The 22553-nt window shown below is 34.1% G+C and overlaps 1 protein-coding gene across 3 annotated transcripts in view; it reads left to right on the forward strand.

The window, feature by feature from the left end:
- TMEM181 (transmembrane protein 181) overlaps window positions 1-22553 on the forward strand; it is a 112112-nt gene that overhangs the window by 42520 nt on the left and 47039 nt on the right. For all 3 annotated transcript variants that reach the window (XM_051998013.1, XM_051998014.1, XM_051998016.1), the window contains one exon: window positions 342-445. In XM_051998013.1, coding sequence (XP_051853973.1) covers window positions 342-445 — 104 coding nt within the window. The remainder of the gene's footprint in view (window positions 1-341; window positions 446-22553) is intronic.

Genomic DNA, 22553 nt, shown 5'->3' on the forward strand with positions numbered 1-22553 from the left:
TGAAGTAGTATGAAAGTTTTACAATGAACATTTGATTTAGTGATTCCAAAGAAATAATAACATTAATTCCATGCAGAAGGGTCAGTTCATATAGCAGGGTGTCCAAAAAGTTTTAGTGCAGTTTTAAGCATTACTAGTTAAAACTGAACTCTTTGGGGATACTCTGTATCCTTCTTTCTATTGAGATTTCACTGACTGTATTCCTTTATACTGTTACTTCTTGCTGATAACAAAACACTTCGTATGTTTCAGTGTGCTTGGTCTTTATTGTTGTCTTTATGTATAATTTCCTTGTATGTATACCATTTATAGCTTAACTTAGTAACTTTTGCATTCTCTAGGTTGGCACCTATGCGATTGTACACCCTATCGAAGCGCCACTTCGTTCTGGTCTTTGTGGTGTTCTTCATTTGTTTTGGCTTGACTGTATTCATAGGAATTGCAGGTAAGATTCTGTTGTATTAACTTTTGGCTAAGGGATTAAACTAGTTTTTCTTGGCCCTATTAAGGAGAGTGAAGCCCTGTTGAGCATTAAGTTACAGAGAAGCAGGTTTGAGCTGACTTAAGGACAAAAATTTCCTACGATTTAGAGTTGCCCAGTAATAGAGTGGACTGCCTTATTACATAGTAATTTCCCTGGAAATCTGTGGGTAGAGGTTGAGAATGTTGTGGTTGGAATTCACATTCAAGGTAAGGGTTTGATTGAGTGACCTGACCCTTTCCAAATTGAAAATTCAATGAAAGCCTTAACTGTCAACTAGTTCATTCTATTATTTACTGTTAACTGCTATTATTGCATTATTATTAAGGCTGTTCCACATAATTTAATTTTTTTTTCTTATAACAAGCTTTTTATTTTTCCAAATACACGCAAAAATACCACCAAAAAAAGATGAGAATACTATACTTTGATCTGCATTCAGTCTCCATAATCTTCTCTCTGGATATGGATGGCTCTTTCTATCACAAGTCTATTGGTATTATCTTTATCTTTAATCACCTCATTGTTGAGAAAAGGCAAGTCCATCACAGTTGGTCATCATTTAATCTTCTTGTAATTGTGTGCAATTTTCTCTTAGTTCTACTCACTTCACTTGGCATCAGTTCATGTAAGTCTTTCCAGGATTTTCTGAAACCATTCTGCTCATCATTTCTTATATAAAAATAATATTCCATAACATTCATATACCATAACTTATACAGCCATTCTCTAACTGATGGGCATCCACTCAGTTTCCAGTTTCTAGCCACTACAAAGAGGGCTGCCACAAACATTTTTGCATATACGGGTCCCTTTCTAGTTTCCCATTAGAAACACTGTTAGGTCAAAGGATATGCAAAGATTGGTTGCCCTTTGGGCATAGTTCCAAATTACTCTCCAGAATGGTTGGATCAGTTTACAATTACACCAACAATATATCAGTGTCCCACTTTTTCCACATACTCTCCAACATTTATCATTATCTTTTCCTGTCATCTTAAGGTTATTATAGTCTTAAGAGGTCTCAAAAGAATATTCACAAACTGGACTTTGAGAAATTGGAGATGTAGGAGATAATGAAAGTACCAAGAGTATAAAAAAATGTGATCTAGCCAAATATCTTTATAACATCATTATTTGTTATTGCACACTTAGCCTTAATCATTGAGTGGATATTGTCTCAAACTGAGACTTGGGAAAGACCTTAGCTTAAAAGTACCAAGGTTTCCCACTGGCATCTGGGACTATTTCCAGTCATTCTGGTCTGTGTCTTGCTACTAGATCCAGGTGACTCCTGAGGAAAGAATGAGGCTGGTGACTTTGCACAGCTCTGCCTTCCTTAAATCCAGTTTACTTGCAAGTCAAAGACATCACCTTCCTGATGTCATTGGTCCTCTTCAAGAACAAAGTGCAAACAGCAGCAACAATTTGTCATTGCAAAGAACTAGGAAGAACTGAAATGTCTACATATCCAGGGGAATAACTAAATAAATTGCAACCTATCCATATAATGGAATGCTAAAAAATAATTGTTAAGTTCATCTGTCGACAGGCATTTATTAAGCTTTTGTTGTATATCAGGAACTCTGTAAAGTGCTGGGAATAAAATTACAAAATCAAGACAGTGTTTGTTCTAAGAGATCTTAAAATTCTGCTTTAGGGGTGTGTGTGTGTGTGTGTGTGTGTGTGTGTGTGTGTGTGTGTGTGAGAAATACAGTATGTTCAAAGGTGAGAAAATAGAGAATATATTAAAACATATAAAGAGACTGAGGGGGGACGGGGTGGGAGGGAATTAATAGCTGGGAGAATCAGAAAAAAAGGCTTCTTGAAGACATACCTGAATTGAACCTTCTGGGATCTTGGAATTTTAGTGAAGAGGGAGGACATTCAATTTTTTTTATTAAAGCTTTTTATTTTCAAAACATATATATGGAGGGGCAGGTAGGTGGTGCAGTAGATAGAGTACTGACCCTGAAGTCAGGAGAACCTGAGTTCAAATCTGATTTCAGACACTTAACACTTCCTAACTATGTGACTGTGGACAAGTCACTTAACCCCAATTGCCTCAGCAAAAAAACAACAACCAACCAAACAAAAATACATGTATAATTTTTCAACATTAACCCTTGCAAAATCTTGTGTTCCAATTTTTCTTTCCCTTCCCCCACCCCAGGGAGAGCATTCTAGATGCAGTGGACATTGGGTAAGCCAATTTGGCAAGCCTAATGTGTATGAGATAGAGTAATGTTTGAAACACCCTGGTAAGATAGGCTTGAAACATATAGTGAGGAGTTTCAAGGTCAAATAGGAGTTTGAATTTGATTCTAGTGTCAGTAGACAGCTTCTAAAACTCCTTGAGTAGTGGAGTGCTAGTATTAGACCTGTACTTAAGTAGAATCAGTCTAGCAGCTGTAGAATGAATTAATTTAGAGAAAGAAGAAACTGGAAAGCAAGGAGTCCAATTAGAAGGTGGTTTCAATAGTCCAGGGAACATGTGACAAGGGTCCAAACTTGGGCAGTTACCATCCATGTGTGGGTGGGGTGGCGATATTAAAAAGGCAGAATCAATGAGATTTGGCAACTAATTTTACTTAAGAGGTGAGAGAGTAAAGAATTCAAGGTAACTCTAAGGCTGCTTTAGATGCAATAGAAGGACAGTGTTGCCTTTAATACAATAAAGGAGTGGGGGATTCAAGAGGGAAAAAATGAATTGTTTTTATTATGTTGAATTGGGGATAGAAAGGGATATCAAAAGAGAAATGAGGTCTGGGTTTGTAGATTTGGGACTCATTTGCATAGAGATGATAATTAAACTCATGGATGCTGATGACATTACTGAAGCTGAAGGGAGAGAAGAGGACTTAGAACAAAGTTCTGATATGTCCACATATAGGGAAGAACCAGACAAAGATGAAACTTAAGATGAATTGGTGGTCAGCAAGATAAAAAGGAGACCATAAAAGTGGTGTTATCAGAACCCAGGGAGAAAGCAGAATGAGGAACATGAAAGTACCCGGAAAGATGTATGTGAAATAACGTGACATGACAAAGTAACTAGAAAAACAAGATATACAGTGACTACAAATGTGTAAGTGGAAAAATACATTCAGTAGTATGTAGAATGATTAGTTTACAGAAAGAAAATTAAAGAGGAGACAAGAAATAATTAGTGAAATAAAGTCTTAGGAATGGAGCTAGAGTTCAAGTACTACCCCTGATGTTTACTCTGTGTGGCAGTGGGCAGGTCATTTAATCTTTCTGAACCTTAATTTCCTCCTTGGTATCTATTTTATAGGATTGTAGTGAAAATATAAAAGTACTTCACATTTAAACTTTAAAGCAATATGTAAATATCAATTATTGTTGCATTATATGTTGAAGTTCATATATGAATATAATTTATTTTCTTCCATTTGTTGTTAATTCCCTATGCTTATTTTTTAGCTTGGCAGTTTTTTTTCCTTGCTCAAATTAGCTTTTGATTTATCAGCTTTGTTGGTTTTTCCCCCATTCTCTACCCTATTCCCAAAAAAATTTCAGGTTTATTCCTCATTTTGAATTTTGTTTAGCTTACTTTGGCTTTCAAATTTTCAACTTTTGTATTTACTTTGTGATCATCAGTTTGTTGTTTTTTTTAATTTTAAAAATTTGAATGTTCATTTCATTTGTCTTCTTATTTTCCTGGCAATATAAATGTTCAGAGAAATCTGTTTTTCTCTAGGGACTATTTTGACTTCATTCCAGAAATTTTGATATGTTTTCCTTATAGTGATAATTTTCTTGTAATGTAGTCATTGTTTCTGTAATTTGTTCTTTATTCTCATTATGTAGATAGCATTCTTTTGACTCCATCTTTCTGTTCTTTTTTTAAAATCACATGATTTTTAAATCACATGTATAGTATATTTACTATATCTGGTCTTTCTTGCAATTATTTTTTTCATTCTGAACTTATAACAAACACAAAATAAAATGACCATTTTCATATACAAAGCAGAAAATTTAAAAAAAGCTCTGAATGTATATCACAATTAACTTGATTTTTTTAGTTATTAGCGCAAGATCATTTTGGTAAAGTTCTCATATGAGACTGAAAAAATATGTGTGGTTATTAATATTTCTGTTCACTAATCTATAAAAGTTGGTTATATTTATTCAGAGCCACAATTTCCTTCTTCTTTATTTTTCTGTTACATTGGTTTATTTTTATAAAGGTGAGTTGACGTAATGTACAATTACTTTCTTTTTAAAATACAGATTTTAATTGATATTTTGCTTTTGCATTAGATTTTTCCCTTTCTCCCTTCCAGAAGGCTCTCCTATCCAACAAATTTTTTTTTTCAAAAATAGAGGAAGAAAAATAATTAAACCAATCAGCATATCAGAAAAAAAACAAGTCTTGACTTTATATGCAGTGTTCCACATTTGTGTACTCCCCTTCTCAACTTATACCAGGGGAGGGGGAGGATGTCTTTCTTATCTCTTTATTCTTGGCTTCCTTTAAGTTTCAGTTAAATCTTCTTCAGGAAGCCTTTTTCAGTGTTCCTTAATCTTATTGCCTTTCCTCCAAGATTATATTCCCTTTATCCTGTATATATCCTGTTTATATATAATTGTTTACATGTTGTTTCTCCCATTAGACTGTGACCTCCTTGAGATCAGAGATTGGTTTTTTGCCTTTTTTTTGTATTTTCAGTATTTAGGAGGAGAGTGACTAGTACATAAATAGGTACTTAGTAGGTACTTACTCAATGCTTGTTGACTTGATTTGACTTCTTTGGCTTCAAACTTGTTCTTCATAATTTCACAGCCTTCATTTTTGATTATTTTGCTGTGGTAGTTCTTTCCATTTGCATTGTTATAATCATGTAATATTGTTTTATTGGTTCTGCTTGCTTCTTTCTTGTTTCTTGTTCTTTCCAAGCTTTTATGTATTCATATTTATTGTTTCTTAAACAGTGTAGTAGCATTTCATTACATTCTTGTACCATAATTTATTTAGCCATTCCTCAATGAGATAACCTTTAACTTTTGTTTCCAATTCTTTACTGGAAATGTATTGCTATAAATATTCTGGTGTTTGCAGACTCTTTCTTTTTGTCAGTGACCTCACTAGGCTATAAGCCCCGTAGTGGAATCTTTGGGTCAAAGGATGGAATTTTAACCACTTCAATTGCATCATTCCAAATCATTTTCCAGAATTGTACTAATTCACAATTTTACCTCCAAGAAATTAGTGTGCCATAATATCTTTTTCCAACCTTCAGACATTAACCATCTCCACTTTTTTTTTTTCCAGTTTTCTGCCAAATTTTTGAATGTGAGGTGGAAGCTCGGGGTTGTTGTGATTTTAATTTATCTTATCATTAATTTGGAGAATTATTGTCTTAGTATTTAAGTCTTTGCAGTTGAATATGCTTTTCCTTTAACTAATTACAATTATGACATTTATTACTTCTACACGTAATATGGATGTTATTTTATTCCTCTTAGATGAATGAATTAATAGTAATATTTACATACACACCAATACAATGAATAGCATAATTTAAAATATTCAATCTAGTGAAAGGCTCCCAACATATTAGATTAACTCCTTGTGAAGGATATATGACAGAATATGGTGAAATTTGTGGTGAAAAAGAGTGGATAAGGTTATTGTTTTGGACCAGGCACAATCTGGTCGTAAGTGCAAAGAGATGTTTTGTGAGATTGAGTCAGTGAGGCAACAAAACAAAACAAAACAAACCCTTCTTTTATTGGATAGCTACAAAGATAAAAATATTTAGCAAAGATATGTATTGATAGGCACAGAAATCCAAATTCTTTCAGATGCTCTCAGTGCAAGTTTATAGGATCCTCTGGTACCAAAAGTAGACCTTATAATCATCTCAAGAGTATTCCATTATGATGTTATTTATATTCTAATCCTTGATTTTTGTGACCAAGGGCTGTATATGATCTTTAAAGCCGTGGAGCCTAAATAAGCCCACAAGACCTAGGGAGAATCTGTAGTACCTAGGATAGTTGTGATTTGTTTTATCTATGATGTTTTTAAGCACAATTTAATTTCTTTGTCAACATAGTATATCTTTGTTTTGTAACCTTATCTGAAATTGCATGGCTACTTTTTTTTTAGATGCAGATGAAGGATAATAAATTTTGCTCCAATTGGTCACTTTAAGTATGATCCTTTATTATTAGGTGTGTTTCTTGTATTATTTATTTATTGGCTAAAGTAAATAATTGGACTGTTTTCTAATCCATTCTGTAATTTGTTGTGTGTGTGTGTGTATGTGTGTGTGTGTGTATTAATTTATTCTATTAATATTCAAGGATAGAATTATTTTTCTCTCGATTAATTTCTGTTAAATTTTCACTTTAAAGATAAAAATCAAAATGAAATTGCTATTACTTGTTTTGCTTGAAACACATATAATAATCTTTATCTCCCTATTTCCTCTCTAAAGCCTTACTTCTAATGTCTATCAGTCCAGACCCTTGTTCATGCTTCTTAAAAAAAAAAAAAAAAAAAAAAGGTCAAGTCTACTTTTTATTTTATATAGACATTATTTTTCCTTCCCTTAGTGTACTTTAACTGATATATATATATATATATATATATATATATATATATATATATATATATATATATATATATATATATATATATATATATATACATACATACATATATATATATTTTTTTTTTCTTTGCCCAGTATAAATAAGACTATGAGTCATGAGCCTTCTTTCCCACCCTCTACCTCATTGTTTGAGTAACCTTTGTTACTTTGTTTTGTAACCTTATCTGAAATTGCATGGCTACTTTTTTTTTAGATGCAGATGAAGGATAATAAATTTTGCTCCAATTGGTCACTTTAAGTATGATCCTTTATTATTAGGTGTGTTTCTTGTATTATTTATTTATTGGCTAAAGTAAATAATTGGACTGTTTTCTAATCCATTCTGTAATTTGTTGTGTGTGTGTGTGTATGTGTGTGTGTGTGTATTAATTTATTCTATTAATATTCAAGGATAGAATTATTTTTCTCTCGATTAATTTCTGTTAAATTTTCACTTTAAAGATAAAAATCAAAATGAAATTGCTATTACTTGTTTTGCTTGAAACACATATAATAATCTTTATCTCCCTATTTCCTCTCTAAAGCCTTACTTCTAATGTCTATCAGTCCAGACCCTTGTTCATGCTTCTTAAAAAAAAAAAAAAAAAGGTCAAGTTTACTTTTTATTTTATATAGACATTATTTTTCCTTCCCTTAATGTACTTTAACTGGTGTATATATATATATACATATATATATTTTTTTTTCTTTGCCCAGTATAAATAAGACTATGAGTCATGAGCCTTCTTTCCCACCCTCTACCTCATTGTTTGAGTAACCTTCACCTATAAAACCCAGATTTCTTTTTTTTTTTAAAGGCACTTCATTTCTGTGCCCCCCACATCCTTTCCTTCCTCTAGAACACTTCTTTTTGAACATCAGAAACCATAATTTTTCTCTTTTTGTTTGTTCGAACTATCTCTAGGCTGGTGGGATTTCTAAGGGATGTTGGTCTTGCTATGTCCCTGTAGTATGTAAATAGTGATTCATTACTTGGTTGTTTCATTTTCTGTGGATGAATATTTGTTACATTTTTTTTTTTTTGGAGGGGAGGGTTATTCCTTTGAATTTGCATTTTCAAAATCCTGTTTAACTTTGTGAGGTTTCCTAATGAGAATTTTTTTCCTATTCCACTCTTTTTTCCTTTGTCTTTTAGTGTATTTGATACATTTCTTGTTCTTAAAAGTTATGAAGGAGAAAACTGCACAGATTGAGTAGTCATCTTTTTGGAACATGTATTCAAATATAAAATATGTCTTATTAGTTTTCTTAGTATTTAAAAATACTATTTAAAATTTTTTTTCTAATATTATAATATTTCTTAATATTCCTCTTAAATAAGGAAAAAAGGAAGGAACCCAGGCTAGTTTTTACGTTGTTCTCTATAAACATCTCAGCATCATGATTATTTTTTTTTCTGTGAACTAATTTCATTTTATAAGCTAACATATTGGGTGACAGCCAGAATCCAAAAAGATAATGAGACTACACTGCTAGACCAAATCTGAGGAGATGAATTTAAGTTTTTTGTTATTTTTTCCACTTATTAAGTGCAGTATAATTGGCCCCCATACCACAGGCTCAGATATATTTGTAGGAATGATAAAAACTAAAATTATTCTCACTAAGAAGAAGAATGATGGAGAAAGTGCCAGATTAGACCAGATTAACATCAGGAATTCCATTCTAGAGTCATGAGAATGTTGAAAGGATCTTTTTACAAGATATAAAAAAAAGGGGACTATGTCAGAAACTTGGGGAAAATATTTTAGATGTTATTAATGCCACAAAAAGACAACTGACAAAATATTGACAACTGCTATTCTCCCATCTATGTAATATTTTTATGAGAATTGTCTACATATATGCTCAATGCATCCTTGATAAAGACTGGTCAGGAATAGTCAGCAGACATTCCAAAGAATAAGAAATATTCCAAAGTAGAGCACATCTTTATCGTTACATATTGATTGAAAGATGTAAATAATGTAATATCTCTCCGTGCTTATTGTTTGTTGATGATAAAAGAACATTTTATTTAATAGTGGCAAAATATTGCCTTAAAGATAGATTCTTCTATAGTGGTATCTGTCATCCACATCAAGTATTCAGTCAACAAAAATTTATTAAGTTTGCTGTAAAATAACATCAAAAATCCAAAAAAAAAAAAGAAAAGAAAAAAGAAAATGTAAGGTATTTCATACTGGAAAAACTGACCTAGAAAAAAAAAAAAAGATCAAGGAAAAAGGATTTAAGAATCTTTAGACTACCTGGGATAGGGGATTAAAATTATCCTATCTACATTAAAACAGACTGAGGCAGAGCTCTGAGCCATTGGCACCTTATTAAAGGGTCCGTGCTCCCCTCCAATGAAGTAGACCTCAGATCTTTCTCATGATCTGAGATGCCTCTTCCTTCCAGGGCCCTTTTATAGAGCTATATGTCCAGTCATTGAAGAACAGTTATACCAAATATGAAATAATTCCATTGATTGACATATGACACAAGCCAAAATAAGCCAAATAACATCAGCAGGGTCACAAGTTGGGTGAAGTAAAGAATATCTCCACACAAGGAGGACAGGCTCCTCCTTAAGTTGGCAGAAGGAAATGGTACAAGCTATCACAAACCTAAGTGGTCATAAGATGTTCCCCTGCTCCTGTTGGACAAGGGATTGGTCTAGAAGTTCAAACATATTTTGGGGGACTTTCCATGTAGTTGTCATCCCAGCCACGCTGGGCTGGATCACCATGAAAAGGAAAAACAAGGGTGGAGGGCCTTTAGTTAACTTCCTATAGTTAAGTAAGTGAACTTAAAATCTGCAACTCACAGCTCAGGGCCTTATATACAGAACTTTAATATGATTTTATCAAATTGATTAATACTGATTGGAACAGAGTAAGAGTCCAAATGAATTATTTCTTGCACTTAAGCCATCCAAAAGATGTTTTTTTGCTGTTGCTGTTGAGTTGTTTCAGTTGTGTCCAGCTCTTCTTAACCCCTTTGGGATTCTTGGCAAAGATATTGGAGTGGTTTCCCATTTCCTTTAATTCATTTTACAGATGAGGAGACTGAGGTAAATAGGATTCAGTGACGTCACACAATTAATGTTGTCTGAAGCAGATTTGAATTCAGGCTCTCCTGAATCCAAGTGCTCACTGTGCCATCCAGCTGGCCCTCAAAAGGCTCTGGACATTTTTTTCAATCAGTCATGAAAGAAAACTGCCACACTCTTGGGATCAAAGTAAAGATAGAATCCACCAGACACTTATGAAGAGAAACTCCTAACTCCTAGGAATGTCATAACCAGAATCCGCCTAGGTCAAAGGGAAAAAGTGCAGAAGAAGTGCATGTACCTGGGTACCAAAAGATTTAGCAGTTACCATTTTATAGGAATGGAAGGTAAGTACATGTGTGGAATGAATAGAGAATGTTTTGGGGCAGAAAGTGCCCTGGAGGGAGAAGTCATACCTAAGCTGAATCTTAAAGAAAAGCAGAAATTCCAGATCAGTATTCCAAGCAGTGGGGACTGCCAGTCCAAAAGAATATGAAAGGGAAATGGGTGTTGCCTCTGTCTGATTATGCAAATGAGATTTGTAATTACTCAAGAGTTTCCCCTTACTATCCAGCCCAGGAAAAACCAAATGGAGGTAGTCTATTGTTCAGATAATGACATGCAACTACATAAACAGTCTTGAAGAGTTTCTCTTAATATTATATCCGGGATCAGTAGGCCAGCAGAGAAGGACTTAGAGAATTAAAGAGGAGGTAGAAGAGAGAAAATTGGGTTTTCTTCAGAAAATTGCTTCTTTATTGAGCCTACATTTCTTTTTGAAACAAAAAACTTATTTTAAAAAATTAGCTTTCTGGTATACAATGACTATGAGTCATGGAATAGGAGGTAACTAAAAAATTGAAAATAAATAGCACATAGAAAGCAATGGAAAGGATGTGAGTAGGCTGTAACATATAACAAATAAGGAAATTTGAAGAGCAGAGTAAAGGATATCATTTATGTTTTTTTTTTAAGATGGACTGATGACATGGTGATTAGGAAAAGATAAATTTTTATCTTGAGTTCTTCAGTAATATCCTTACAGTAATAGAAATGTGAGGAAGTCCTGAGTAGGATGGTTATCCCCTACACTGTAATGAATTTGTAGGATACATGCAAGAGTTGAATAGAATGGATAGACATAGATAAGTTATGCTCCACATCATAGGAATTAACATCTGAATTAATAAAAGATCTGTTTGAGAAAAATGTAAAATCTTATATTTGAGTTACAAAATTGACTGTACAAATACAAGAAATGGGAGGTTTGGTTAGAGAAGTTTTTCTAGAAGAGGTCTGGAATTTTAATGGAATGCTAGCTCAGTGTAAGTCAGCAATATGATATGATAGCTAAAAACATGAGGTACTTGAGAGGTACAACTTCTAGGAATAATAAAAGGCTAATTCTATTGGACTCTGTCCTAAGGAGATTACATGTAGTTTAATTCTGGCCCCTAGAATTTAAGACAGACATTGGTAAGTAGAAGAGTGTCTAGAAAATGGCAACTAGATGACCTCAGGTCCATGTTATGTGATTATTAGGGAAAGAAACTAAGATATATTTAACTTGGAGAAGAGCAGAGAGAGCAGGGTATGAGAGCTATTATTTTCAGGTACTTGAAATTCTACTCATTCTTTTAGTTTCTAGAGCATAGAACTAGGAATGGTATGTAAAGTGTATACACACATTTAGGTTTGATAATAAGGAAAAAACTTCCCAATATTGGAAGCTATGCTAAAGGGTAATTGGCTTTCTTAGGAGGAATTAGATTTCTTCTTATTTAATTCTTCAAGTAAAGTTTGGTTCACTACCCACTCACTGTGTTGCAGTAAGGATTTTTTTGATGAACTGGGTTGGACTAGATGGACTTTGAGGTCCCTTTCAACTCTTGATTGTGTGTCTTTTGACCTCAATGGTGTTTTGAAGAAATTGTGGTCAGAAATGAACTTTTATGTATCTCTTTATATTCCTTAGAAATATTCCACGAATGAGGAACATAAGGAAGGATGAGTAACATTTAAATAGTTGATTGCTAGATATTTCCCCCTCCATAGCTTGAGTGTCTCTGCTTTTGGGTAGAAATGGATTCTTATTACTGTGATGGTAATAGGATGATATTCTTTATTTCTAGTTGGAACTCAGAAGGCCCCATCCGTAGTTAACACTGCTAATTCAGCTTTACTCTTTGTTAAATTTAAATAGGCTTTTGTGGGGCTGGCCTGAGCATTTAATTATTTATGATACAAGTTCTATGAGAAAATTCCTGTTGAATTCAAAGTGATTGACTTTAAAATGAACTTTGTGAATATAACCCATTCCTAAGTTTGTTATATTACTTTCTAGGATTTCCTATGTTGGTTTATCTATAGTTTATAATTTTCTTGAAGAGAAGAAAGCTTTATAATGGCAAGATGAAATAAAAGACAACAAATATAACTGTCTTTTTGGCTATATGTAATTTCATATTTGATAGATTTTTTGTTTGTTAGTCATGTTGAATGATGGTTAAGGCAAAAGTAACATTTAAGATTAATTATAGCATTTCCTCGTTCATAAAGCCATATAAACAATTTAATTTTAAGTAGTCAGCAGTAGTATAATGAAAATGGCACTAGACTCAGAGTCTAAGTCTCTGCCCTAAGTTGTTGTATAACCTCAGACAAATCATTTACTGTCTAATCTAGATTCTATACCTGTAAAATTAGGGTAATACTCACCCTATCTTCCTTGCAGGGTTTTTGTGAGAATCAAATGAGATAGTACATGGAAAATACTATCTAAATGTCAGTTACTAATATCAACTGTGGTTTCAAGCATTTACCATGTGCTTAGTGCTGTTGCTGCTGGTATAAAACCTCTTCCTCTCCAGGGCTTCTTATGTTTAGTGTCCTTTAAGTTCTGATTAGGGAGATAATCTCTAGAAAGATAGATAGTAAGATAGTTAAAACACCAAGAATTTAGTAAGCACTCTTATCAACTCTGACACAAGCAAAGATGAAGAGGTCCTTGATCTCAAGGAGCTTACATTCTGATAGGGGAACATAACAACAGGTCAAAGGGAGCTGAACAGTGAAACTCAAATAGGAACAAGGTACAGAAGTCCAGAAGATTAGTGGAATTGAAATAGGAATGAACATGGCTAACTTGGACACTTCCTCACATGGCTGTTCCAGGAACAAATTCTCCAATCAGAGAAAAGAGCCAGAGGGACAAAGGCATCCTGAAGAGGAGGAAGACTGCTGAAAGACAGACGTGAACATGTTTAAAGCTTTTTTTTTTTTTTTTTTTTGCAATTCTATTTCAGTATTTTATTCATTTAAATACATCATTCTAAGGAGTCCATAAGCTTCACAAAGCTGCCAAAGGGCTCCATGAGAGAAAAAAATGTTTAAAACCCTCATACTATCCTCTTCTTCTTTCAATCTCCTCCTCCCCCAGCCCTCTCACCTCTGTCTTTCTGTAGTATGATAGTTATTTGACTGATTAATGTGTTGTGGTTTAGTCTCTTACTGAAAACATACCATAGGTATCGTGAGAAACCCAACTTGGGATGAAAATTCTAGTCCTAGGATAACAATGGCAGCCTGTGCTTTCTTTCAACCCCTAAACTTTGTACTTTTCTTTCCATTTAGTAATTTCAAGGCTTTATGAAAATATAAGGGAGTTTTTAATGGACATAATAATTTGGGATCATTGTCATAGAATGTTCAGCAAGAATAGTGAAAAGAATTTTGAAAAAAGTCTGGGAATTTTGAGCCCTGATTTTAACACTTGCTAACTTTGGAAAATTCACTTAATTTCTCTGTCAGTTTTTTGGTTTGTACACTGGAGATAATTTTTGCACTACTCAGCCCATAAATTTTTTTTGTTTTGTTTTGTTTTTGGGTTTTTTTTTTTTTAGTCTAATGTCCTTTACTATTTTTTTTAATAACTTTTTATTGACAGAATCCATGCCAGGGTAATTTTTTACAGCATTATCCCTTGCACTCACTTCTGTTCCGATTTTTCCCCTCCCTCCTTCCACCCCCCTCCCCCAGATGGCAAGCAGTCCTTTACATGTTGAAAAGGTTACAGTATATCCTAGATACAATATATGTGTGCAGAACTGAACAGTTCTCTTGTTGCACAGGGAGAATTGGATTCCGAAGGTATAAATAACCTGGGAAGGAAAACAAAAATGTAAGCAGTTTATATTCATTTCCCAGTGTTCTTTCTTTGGGTGTAGCTGCTTCTATCCATCCTTGATCAATTGAAACTGAATTAGCTCTCTTTATCGAAGAGATCCACTTCCATCAGAATACATCCTCAAACAGTATCGTTGTTGAGGTATATAATGATCTCCTGGTTCTGCTCATTTCACTTAGCATCAGTTCATGGAAGTCTCGCCAGTCCTCTCTGTATTCATCCTGCTGGTCATTTCTTACAGAACAATACTATTCCATAACATTCATATACCACAATTTACCCAGCCATTCTCCAATTGATAGGCATCCATTCATTTTCCAGTTTCTAGCCACTACAAACAGGGCTGCCACAAACATTTTGGCACATACAGGTCCCTTTCCCTTCTTTAGTATCTCTTTGGGGTATAAGCCCAGTAGAAACACTGCTGGGTCAAAAGGTATGCACAGTTTGATAACTTTTTGAGCATAGTTCCAAATTGCTCTCCAGAATCAGCCCATAAGTTTTTAATCTTTTCTCTTCTCAAACTCTAAACATGCCCATTTTACAAATGAAAAAACTGAGGCTCAGAGAGAGATGAAATGATTACTCATATTCCCCTGAATATTCACACAAAACTAAGTACTTAAGTTACAATGTCAAGATACATATATACTGGAGCAAAGGAGAGGTAATAGGGAATTATTGTAGAGGGATTTTGAGAATTAGAATGGAGGGAAAAGGAACTTCAAACAAAAGAAAGCATCCAGGAAGTCAGTACCTTTTGAAACTCTCATATGAGAATCAGTTGAAAGACTGACTCCTTAATTAAAATACTCATGTTGCCATATTGAAGAAAGATTAGTTTTGTTTGACTCTAGGAGGGGATACTGGGTCAAATTCATATGCAAATTTTGACTATTAGGAAAAATTATAAGGAAACATATAATATATATATGCATATATATATATTTATTTATATTTATATTACATACAAAGCTGGAAGAAATCTTAAAATACATTGATTTTACCTCCTTTAGTTTACACAAAAGAGGTAATTGTCATAGAATGTTCAGTAAGAATAGGGGAGGTTAAGTGCCTTGCCCACAGTCACAGAGCTAGCATATTGACACATGATTTGAAACCAAGTCTTGCTGACTCCAAATTTAGTGCATTGACCACTTCGCCATTGCTGCCTTAGAAGGGAGGGAAGAAGAAAGAAAGAAAAGGAGGGAGGAAAGAAGGAAGGAAGGAAGGAATGGAGGAATGGAAAGAAGAAAGGAAGAAGGGAGGAAAAGTCAAAGGGTCCTGATTGACTCAGAATGAATGTAAATTGCAGTCATTTTCACTTTGGCTAGAAACTTTGAGGGTCTGCCTCTCCCAGATTTATTCACTAGGTGAATGAGGAAATTTTTTTTGCCTCAGTTGCTACCTAGCCTTAATCACTGAATGGGCAGTCTGTTTGCTCCACTATTGTTCAAATGTGATATAAAGAGATCTAGAATATGGCCTCAGCACATGAAAATAGGAGTGGGGAGACTTTGGCAGCCTTGTCACAAGAATGGACAAGACTTAGCAGAATGGGCAAGCATGTGTGGGATGTGATCTGCATTATTGGAATTAGGTTAACAGTTTACATACAGTATTTCATTTGAAACAGTCTTATGGTGGGTAGTTGAAATCTTGTTATTGTTCAACAGTGATACCTTTTATAATACTTTATCCATGGGAAAATGTATTTTGAGTGCTATGCAAGTAGTTTATAAAGAATGTTTGGTGCATGTAACCTGTTTTTACATTGGAGACTGCCCATTTATCATAGTGCTGGTGTAGTCCTCTAGACTACACAGAAACTCTGTTGAATGGAGGTGGAAAGTTCTATAGTTCTCATTTTCTACTTGGAAAAAGATTGGCATAGATTACTAGATTGATGTACCAAGACTGATTTAGCATTAAAAAAAAAAAAAAAAAAAAACAGGACTTCTGGCCAAGATGGCGGAAAGGACACCCACCTCTACTTAAGCTCTGTCTTTTCTCTCAGAATAATTTACTTCATGACAAGCCTTGGAATTAGTGCTTGACTGGAAAAAACCCACAAATAATTACCAAGAGAAGACATCCTCAAAATTCGCCAGAAAAGGTCTGGTTTTGCTCGTGGGTGAGGACAGCTAGATCGGGCACAGACTGAAGGCACTGCGGACAGAGTAAGGCAGGCAGCTCACAGCTGAGCAGACCGGTGTGAGCTCAGTTGTTTCTGTGGGGAGAACTTTACTACAGTGTGGCTACTTTACCCTGGCAGCAAACCAGTAGACCAGCAGAGAAGCTATAAACACACGGGGATAAAGACTATAACCCCGAAAAGCTAGCGTCTCTCGGGATCTGGCCACACCCACTCAGCTCGCTCTGAGACTCTCTCAGAGTAGACACAGTGCAGCCATTGCTGTCCTGTTAGTGCCTCGCTGCTGCCCTCTGCAGTCTGTAGAGAAAGCTCGGTAATACCATCCAGCTACCCTTTCCCCCCCCCCCAAAAAAAAAAAGCAGACTGCATTTTTTTTGTTAGTTTGTTTTCTTTGATTTTCTTTGACAAAATGAGCAAAAAAATTAAAATGGACTCTCTTGATAGCTTCTATATGTAAAGAGAGCAGACTTTAAAACCTGAGGAGACTAAAAGCAGACTGTCTCCAGATGAATCCCCAAAGGAGTATATAATCTGCTCTTCAATACACAAAACTCTCATAGAAGAAATTAAAAAGGCTCTCACAAGAGAGCTAAAAGAAAAATGGGAAAAGGAAAGGGAAGCTTGGCAAGAGAGTCTGGATAAGTCATCCCACTCATTTAAAGATAGAGTGGATAAAGAAATCAAATCCTTGAAAAACAGAATTAGTGAATTGGAAAAAGAAAATAGCCCTCTAAAAAATAAAATTGGTGAAATAGAAAAAAAATTCCATAGAACAAAACAACTCAAAAATTAATTGGACAATTAGAAAAAGATACAAAAAAAGTGAGTGAAGAAAATAATTCATTAAAAATCAAAATCAAACAAATGGAAATGAATGACTTGAGGAGATACCAAGAATCAGTCAAAACCAAAAAAATGTAACAATGGAAAAAAATGTCAAATATCTTCTTGGGAAAAAAAATCTAGATTTTGGAGAGATAATCTGAGGATTATTGGACTTCTGCAAAATATGATGAAAAAAAGAGCTGGATACTATTTTCCAGGAAATTATCAAAGAGAACTGCCCAGATGTTATAGAAACAGAGGGTAAAATAGACATTGAAAGAATTCATCAATCACCTACTGAAAGGGACCCTAAAATCAAAACACCAAGAAATATAGTGGCCAAATTCCAGAATTATCAGACGAAGGAAAAAATACTTCAAGGTCCTAGAAAAAATCAATTCAAATATAGAGGAGCCACAATAAGGATTACTTAGGATCTAGCTGCGTCCATATTAAAGGATCAAAGGACCTAGAATCTGATATTCCAAAAGGATAAAGAACTTGGTATACAGCCTAAAATAACATGACCAGCCAAAACAAGCATTTTTTTCCCAGGGATGAAGATGGACATTCAACGAAATAAGTGAATTCCATCTATTTCTGATGAAAAAACCAGACCTAAACAAAAAATTGATCTACAAATATAGAACTCAAGAAAAACCTAAAAAGGTAAAGATTAATCTTGGAAACTATATTTCTGCTATAAAGATATATAAAGAACACATGTATAGTTAGTTTTAGAAACTAGAGGTGGAAAGAGCATTGTATCTGGAAAAAGGTAAACTGGGGGTACTACATCTCATGAAGAGGCAAAGGAAACCTATTATACTGGGAGAAAGAATGGAGGGGGATGAATATAGTGGGTATCTTAATGCCTTCAGAATTGGCTTAAAGAGAAAAATATTAGACATATTTGATTTATGGTGAAACTTCTCCCACCTCATTGAAAAGTGGGAGGGGAAAAGTGAAAAGAGAAGGAGTAAGCTAAGCGGAAGGGAATACAGAAATTGTGAGGAAAAGGAGTAAGATAGGGGGAGGAACTCTAAGGTGGGGATAGGGATACTAAAAAGGGAGGGCTGTGAGAAGCAAGTGGTGCTCACAAGTTTAATAGTGGGGAGAGGGATAAGGGGGAAGGAAAGGAGAAAAGCATAAGCAGAGGTTAACAAGATGGCAAATAATACAGAATGGGTAATTTTAATCATAAATGTGAATGGGGTAAACTCTCCCCATAAAGAGGAAGTGGTTAGCAGACTGGATTAAAAGCCAGCCAGAATCCTACAATCTGTTGTTTACAGGAAATGCACTTGAAGCAGGGCAATAAATACAGAGTAAAAATAAAAGGTTGGAGCAGAACCTAACTATGCTTCAGGTGAAGTCAAAAAAGCAGGGGTAGCCATCCTCATCTCAGATCAAGCAAAAGCAAAAATTGATCTAATTAAAAGAGATAAGGAAGGGCACTATATCTTGCTAAGGGGTAGCATAGATAATGAAGCAATATCAATATTAAACATATATGCACCAAGTGGTGTAGGATCTAAATTCTTAAAAGAGATATTGAGAGCTGTAAGAAGAAATAGACAGCAAAACTATAATAGTGAGAGATCTCAATCTTGTACTCTCAGAATTAGACAAATTAAACCACAAAATAAATAAGAAAGAAATCAAAGAGGTAAATACAATACTAAAAAAGTTATATGTGATAGATCTTTGGAGAAAACTAAATGGAGACAAAAAGTAGTACACTTTCTTCTCAGCCGTTCATGGAACCTATACAAAAATTGACCATATATTAGGACATAAAAACCTCAAATTCAAATGCAGTAAGGCAGAAATAGTAAATGCATCCTTTTCAAACCATGAAGCAATGAAAATTACATTCGATAAAAAGTCAGGGGAAAATAGGCCAAAAAATAATTGAAAACTAAATAATCTCATACTAAAGAATGATTGAGTGAAACAACAAATCATAGTCATAATAACTTCACCTAAGAAAATGACAATAATGAGACGTCATTCCAAAAGGTGTGGGATGCAGCCAAAGCGGTAATAAGAAGAAATTTTATTTCTCTAGAGGCCTACTTGCATAAAATAGAGAAAGAAAAGGTCAATGAATTGGGCTTGCAACTAAAAATGCTAGAAAAGGAACAAATTAAAAACCCTCAGTTGAACACTAAACTTGACATTCTAAAAATAAAAGGAGAGATTAATAAAATTGAAAGTAAAAAAACCTATTGAAATAATTAATAAAACAAAGAGTTGGTTCTATGAAAAAAATCAATAAGATAGATAAATCCTTAGTAAATCTGATTAAAAAAAGGAAAGGAAAATCAAATTGTTAGTCTTAAAAATGAAAAGGGAGAACTTGTCACTAATGAAGAAGAAATTAGAGCAATAATTAGTAGTTATTTTGCCCAGCTTTATGCCAATAAATTCGATAACTTAAATAAAATGGAAGAATACCTTCAAAAATATAGCTAGCCCAGATTAATAGAGGAAGAATTAAATTGGTTAAATAGTCCCATCTTAGAAAAAGAAATAGAACAAGCTATTAACCAACTCCCTAAGAAAAAATCCCCAGGACCAAATGGATTTACATGTGAATTGTACCAAACATTTAAAGAACAATTAACTCCAATGCTATATAAACTATTTGAAAAAATAGGGATTGAAGGAGTCCTACCAAACTCCTTTTATGACACAGATATGGTACTGATACCTAAGCCAGGTAGGTTGAAAACAGAGAAAAAAATTACAGACCAATCTTCCTAATGAATATTGATGCTAAAATCCTAAATAAAATATTAGCAAAAAGATTACAGAAAATCATCCCCAAGATAATACACTATGATCAAGTAGGATTTATACCAGGAATGCCGAGCTGGTTCAATATTAGGAAAACTATTAGCATAATTGACTATATCAATAACCAAATTAATAAAAACCATATGATCATCTTAATAGATGCAGAAAAAGCATTTGATAAAATCCAACATCCATTCCTAATAAAAACACTTGAGAATAAGAATAAATGGACTTTTCCTTAAAATAGTCAGGAGCATATATTTAAAACCATTAGTAAGCATCATATGTAATGGGGATAAACTGGAACCTTTCCAAGTAAGATCAGGAGTGAAACACGGTTGCCCACTATCACCATTATTATTCAATATTGTATTAGAAATACTAGCCTCGGCAATAAGAATTGAGAAAGAGATCAAAGGAATTGGAGTAGGTAATGAGGAAACCAAATTATCACTTTTTGCAGATGATATGATGGTATACTTAGAGAACCCCAGCGATTCTACTAAAAAGCTATTAGAAATAATTCACAACTTTAGCAAAGTTGCAGGATACAAAATAAATCCATATAAATCCTCAGCATTTTTATATATCACCAACAAAATCCAACAGCAAGAGATACAAAGAGAAATTCTATTCAAAATAACTGTCAGCAGCATAAAATATTTGGGAATCTATCTACCAAAGGAAAGTCGGGAACTATATATGCAAAACTACAAAACACTTTTCACACAAATAAAATCAGATCTAAGCAATTGGAAAAATATCAAGTGCTTGTGGATAAATCAAGGAAATATAAAAAAGATGGCAATATTCCCTAAACTAATCTATTTCGTGCTCTACCAGTCAGATTCCCAAGAAACTATTTTAATGACCTAAAAAAAAAAAACAACAAAATTCATATGGAAGAACAAAAGGTCAAGAATTTCGAGGGAATTAATGACAAAAAAATCAAATGAAGGTGGCCTAGCTGTACCTGATCTAAAACTATATTATAGAACAGCAGTCATCAAACCATTTGGTACTGGCTAAGAAATAGATTAGTTGATCAGTGGAATAGATTAGGTTCACAAGACAAAAGAGTCAATAACTATAGCAATCGAATGTTTGACAAACCCAAAGATCCCAACTTTTGGGATAAGAATTCATTATTTGACAAAAACTTCTGGGAAAACTGGAAATTATTATGGCAGAAATTAGGCATGGACCCACACTTAACACTGTACACCAAGATAAGCTCAAAATGGGTCCAAGGTTTAGGCATAAAGAACAAGATTATAAATAAATCAGAGGAACATAGGATAGTTTACCTCTCAGACTTGTGGAGGAGGAAGGAATTTGTGACCAAAGAGGAACTAGAGATCATTATTGATCATAAAATAGAAAAATCAAATTAAAAAGGCTTTGTACAAACAAAACTAATGCAAACAAGATTAGAAGGGAAGCAACAAACTGGGAAAACATTTTTACAGTTAAAGGTTCTGATAAAGGCCTCATTTCTAAAATATATAGAGAATTGACTCTATGTCAAGCCATTCTCCAATTGATAAATGGTCAAAGGATATGAATAGACAATTTTCAGATGGTGAAATTGAAACTATTTCCACTCATATGAGTGTTCCAAATCACTATTGATCAGAAAAATGCAAATTAAGACAACTCTGAGATACCACTACACACCTGTCAGATTGGCTAAGATGACAGAAAAAAAATAATGATGAATGTTGGAGAGGATATGGGAAAACTGGGACACTGATGCATTGTTGACAGAGTTGTGAATGTATTCACCATTCTGGAGAGCAATCTGGAATTGTGCCCCAAAAGTTATCAAACTGTGTATATCCTTTGATCCAGCAGTGCTACTACTGGACTTATACCCCAAAGAGATACTAAAGAAGGGAAAGGGACCTATATATGCCAAAATGTTTGTGGCAGCCCTTTTTGTGGTGGTTAGAGACTGGAAAATTTATGGATGCCCAGCAACTGGAGAATGGTTGAGTAAATTGTGGTAGATGAATGTTATGGAATATTATTGTTCTGTAAGAAATGACCAGCAGGATGAATCAGAGAGGCTTGGAGAGACTTACATGAACTGATGCTGAGAGAAATGAGCAGAACCAAGAGATCATTATACCCTTCAACAACAATACTTTTTGAGGCTGTATTCTGATGGAAATGAATATCTTCAACAAAGAGAAGATGTAATTCAGTTCCAATTGATCAGTGATGGACAGAATCAGCTACACCCAGAGAAGGAACCCTGGGAAATGAGTGTGAAAGGTTTACATTTTTGTTTTTCTTCTCAGGTTATTTTTACCTTCTGAATCCAATACTTCCTGTGCAATAAGAGAACTGTTCAGTTATGCACACATATATTGTATCTAGAATATAATGTAACATTTAATATGTATAAGACTGCCTCCCAT

The sequence above is a fragment of the Antechinus flavipes genome, chromosome 4 (assembly GCF_016432865.1).
Source record: "Antechinus flavipes isolate AdamAnt ecotype Samford, QLD, Australia chromosome 4, AdamAnt_v2, whole genome shotgun sequence".
Classification (NCBI taxonomy): domain Eukaryota; kingdom Metazoa; phylum Chordata; class Mammalia; order Dasyuromorphia; family Dasyuridae; genus Antechinus; species Antechinus flavipes.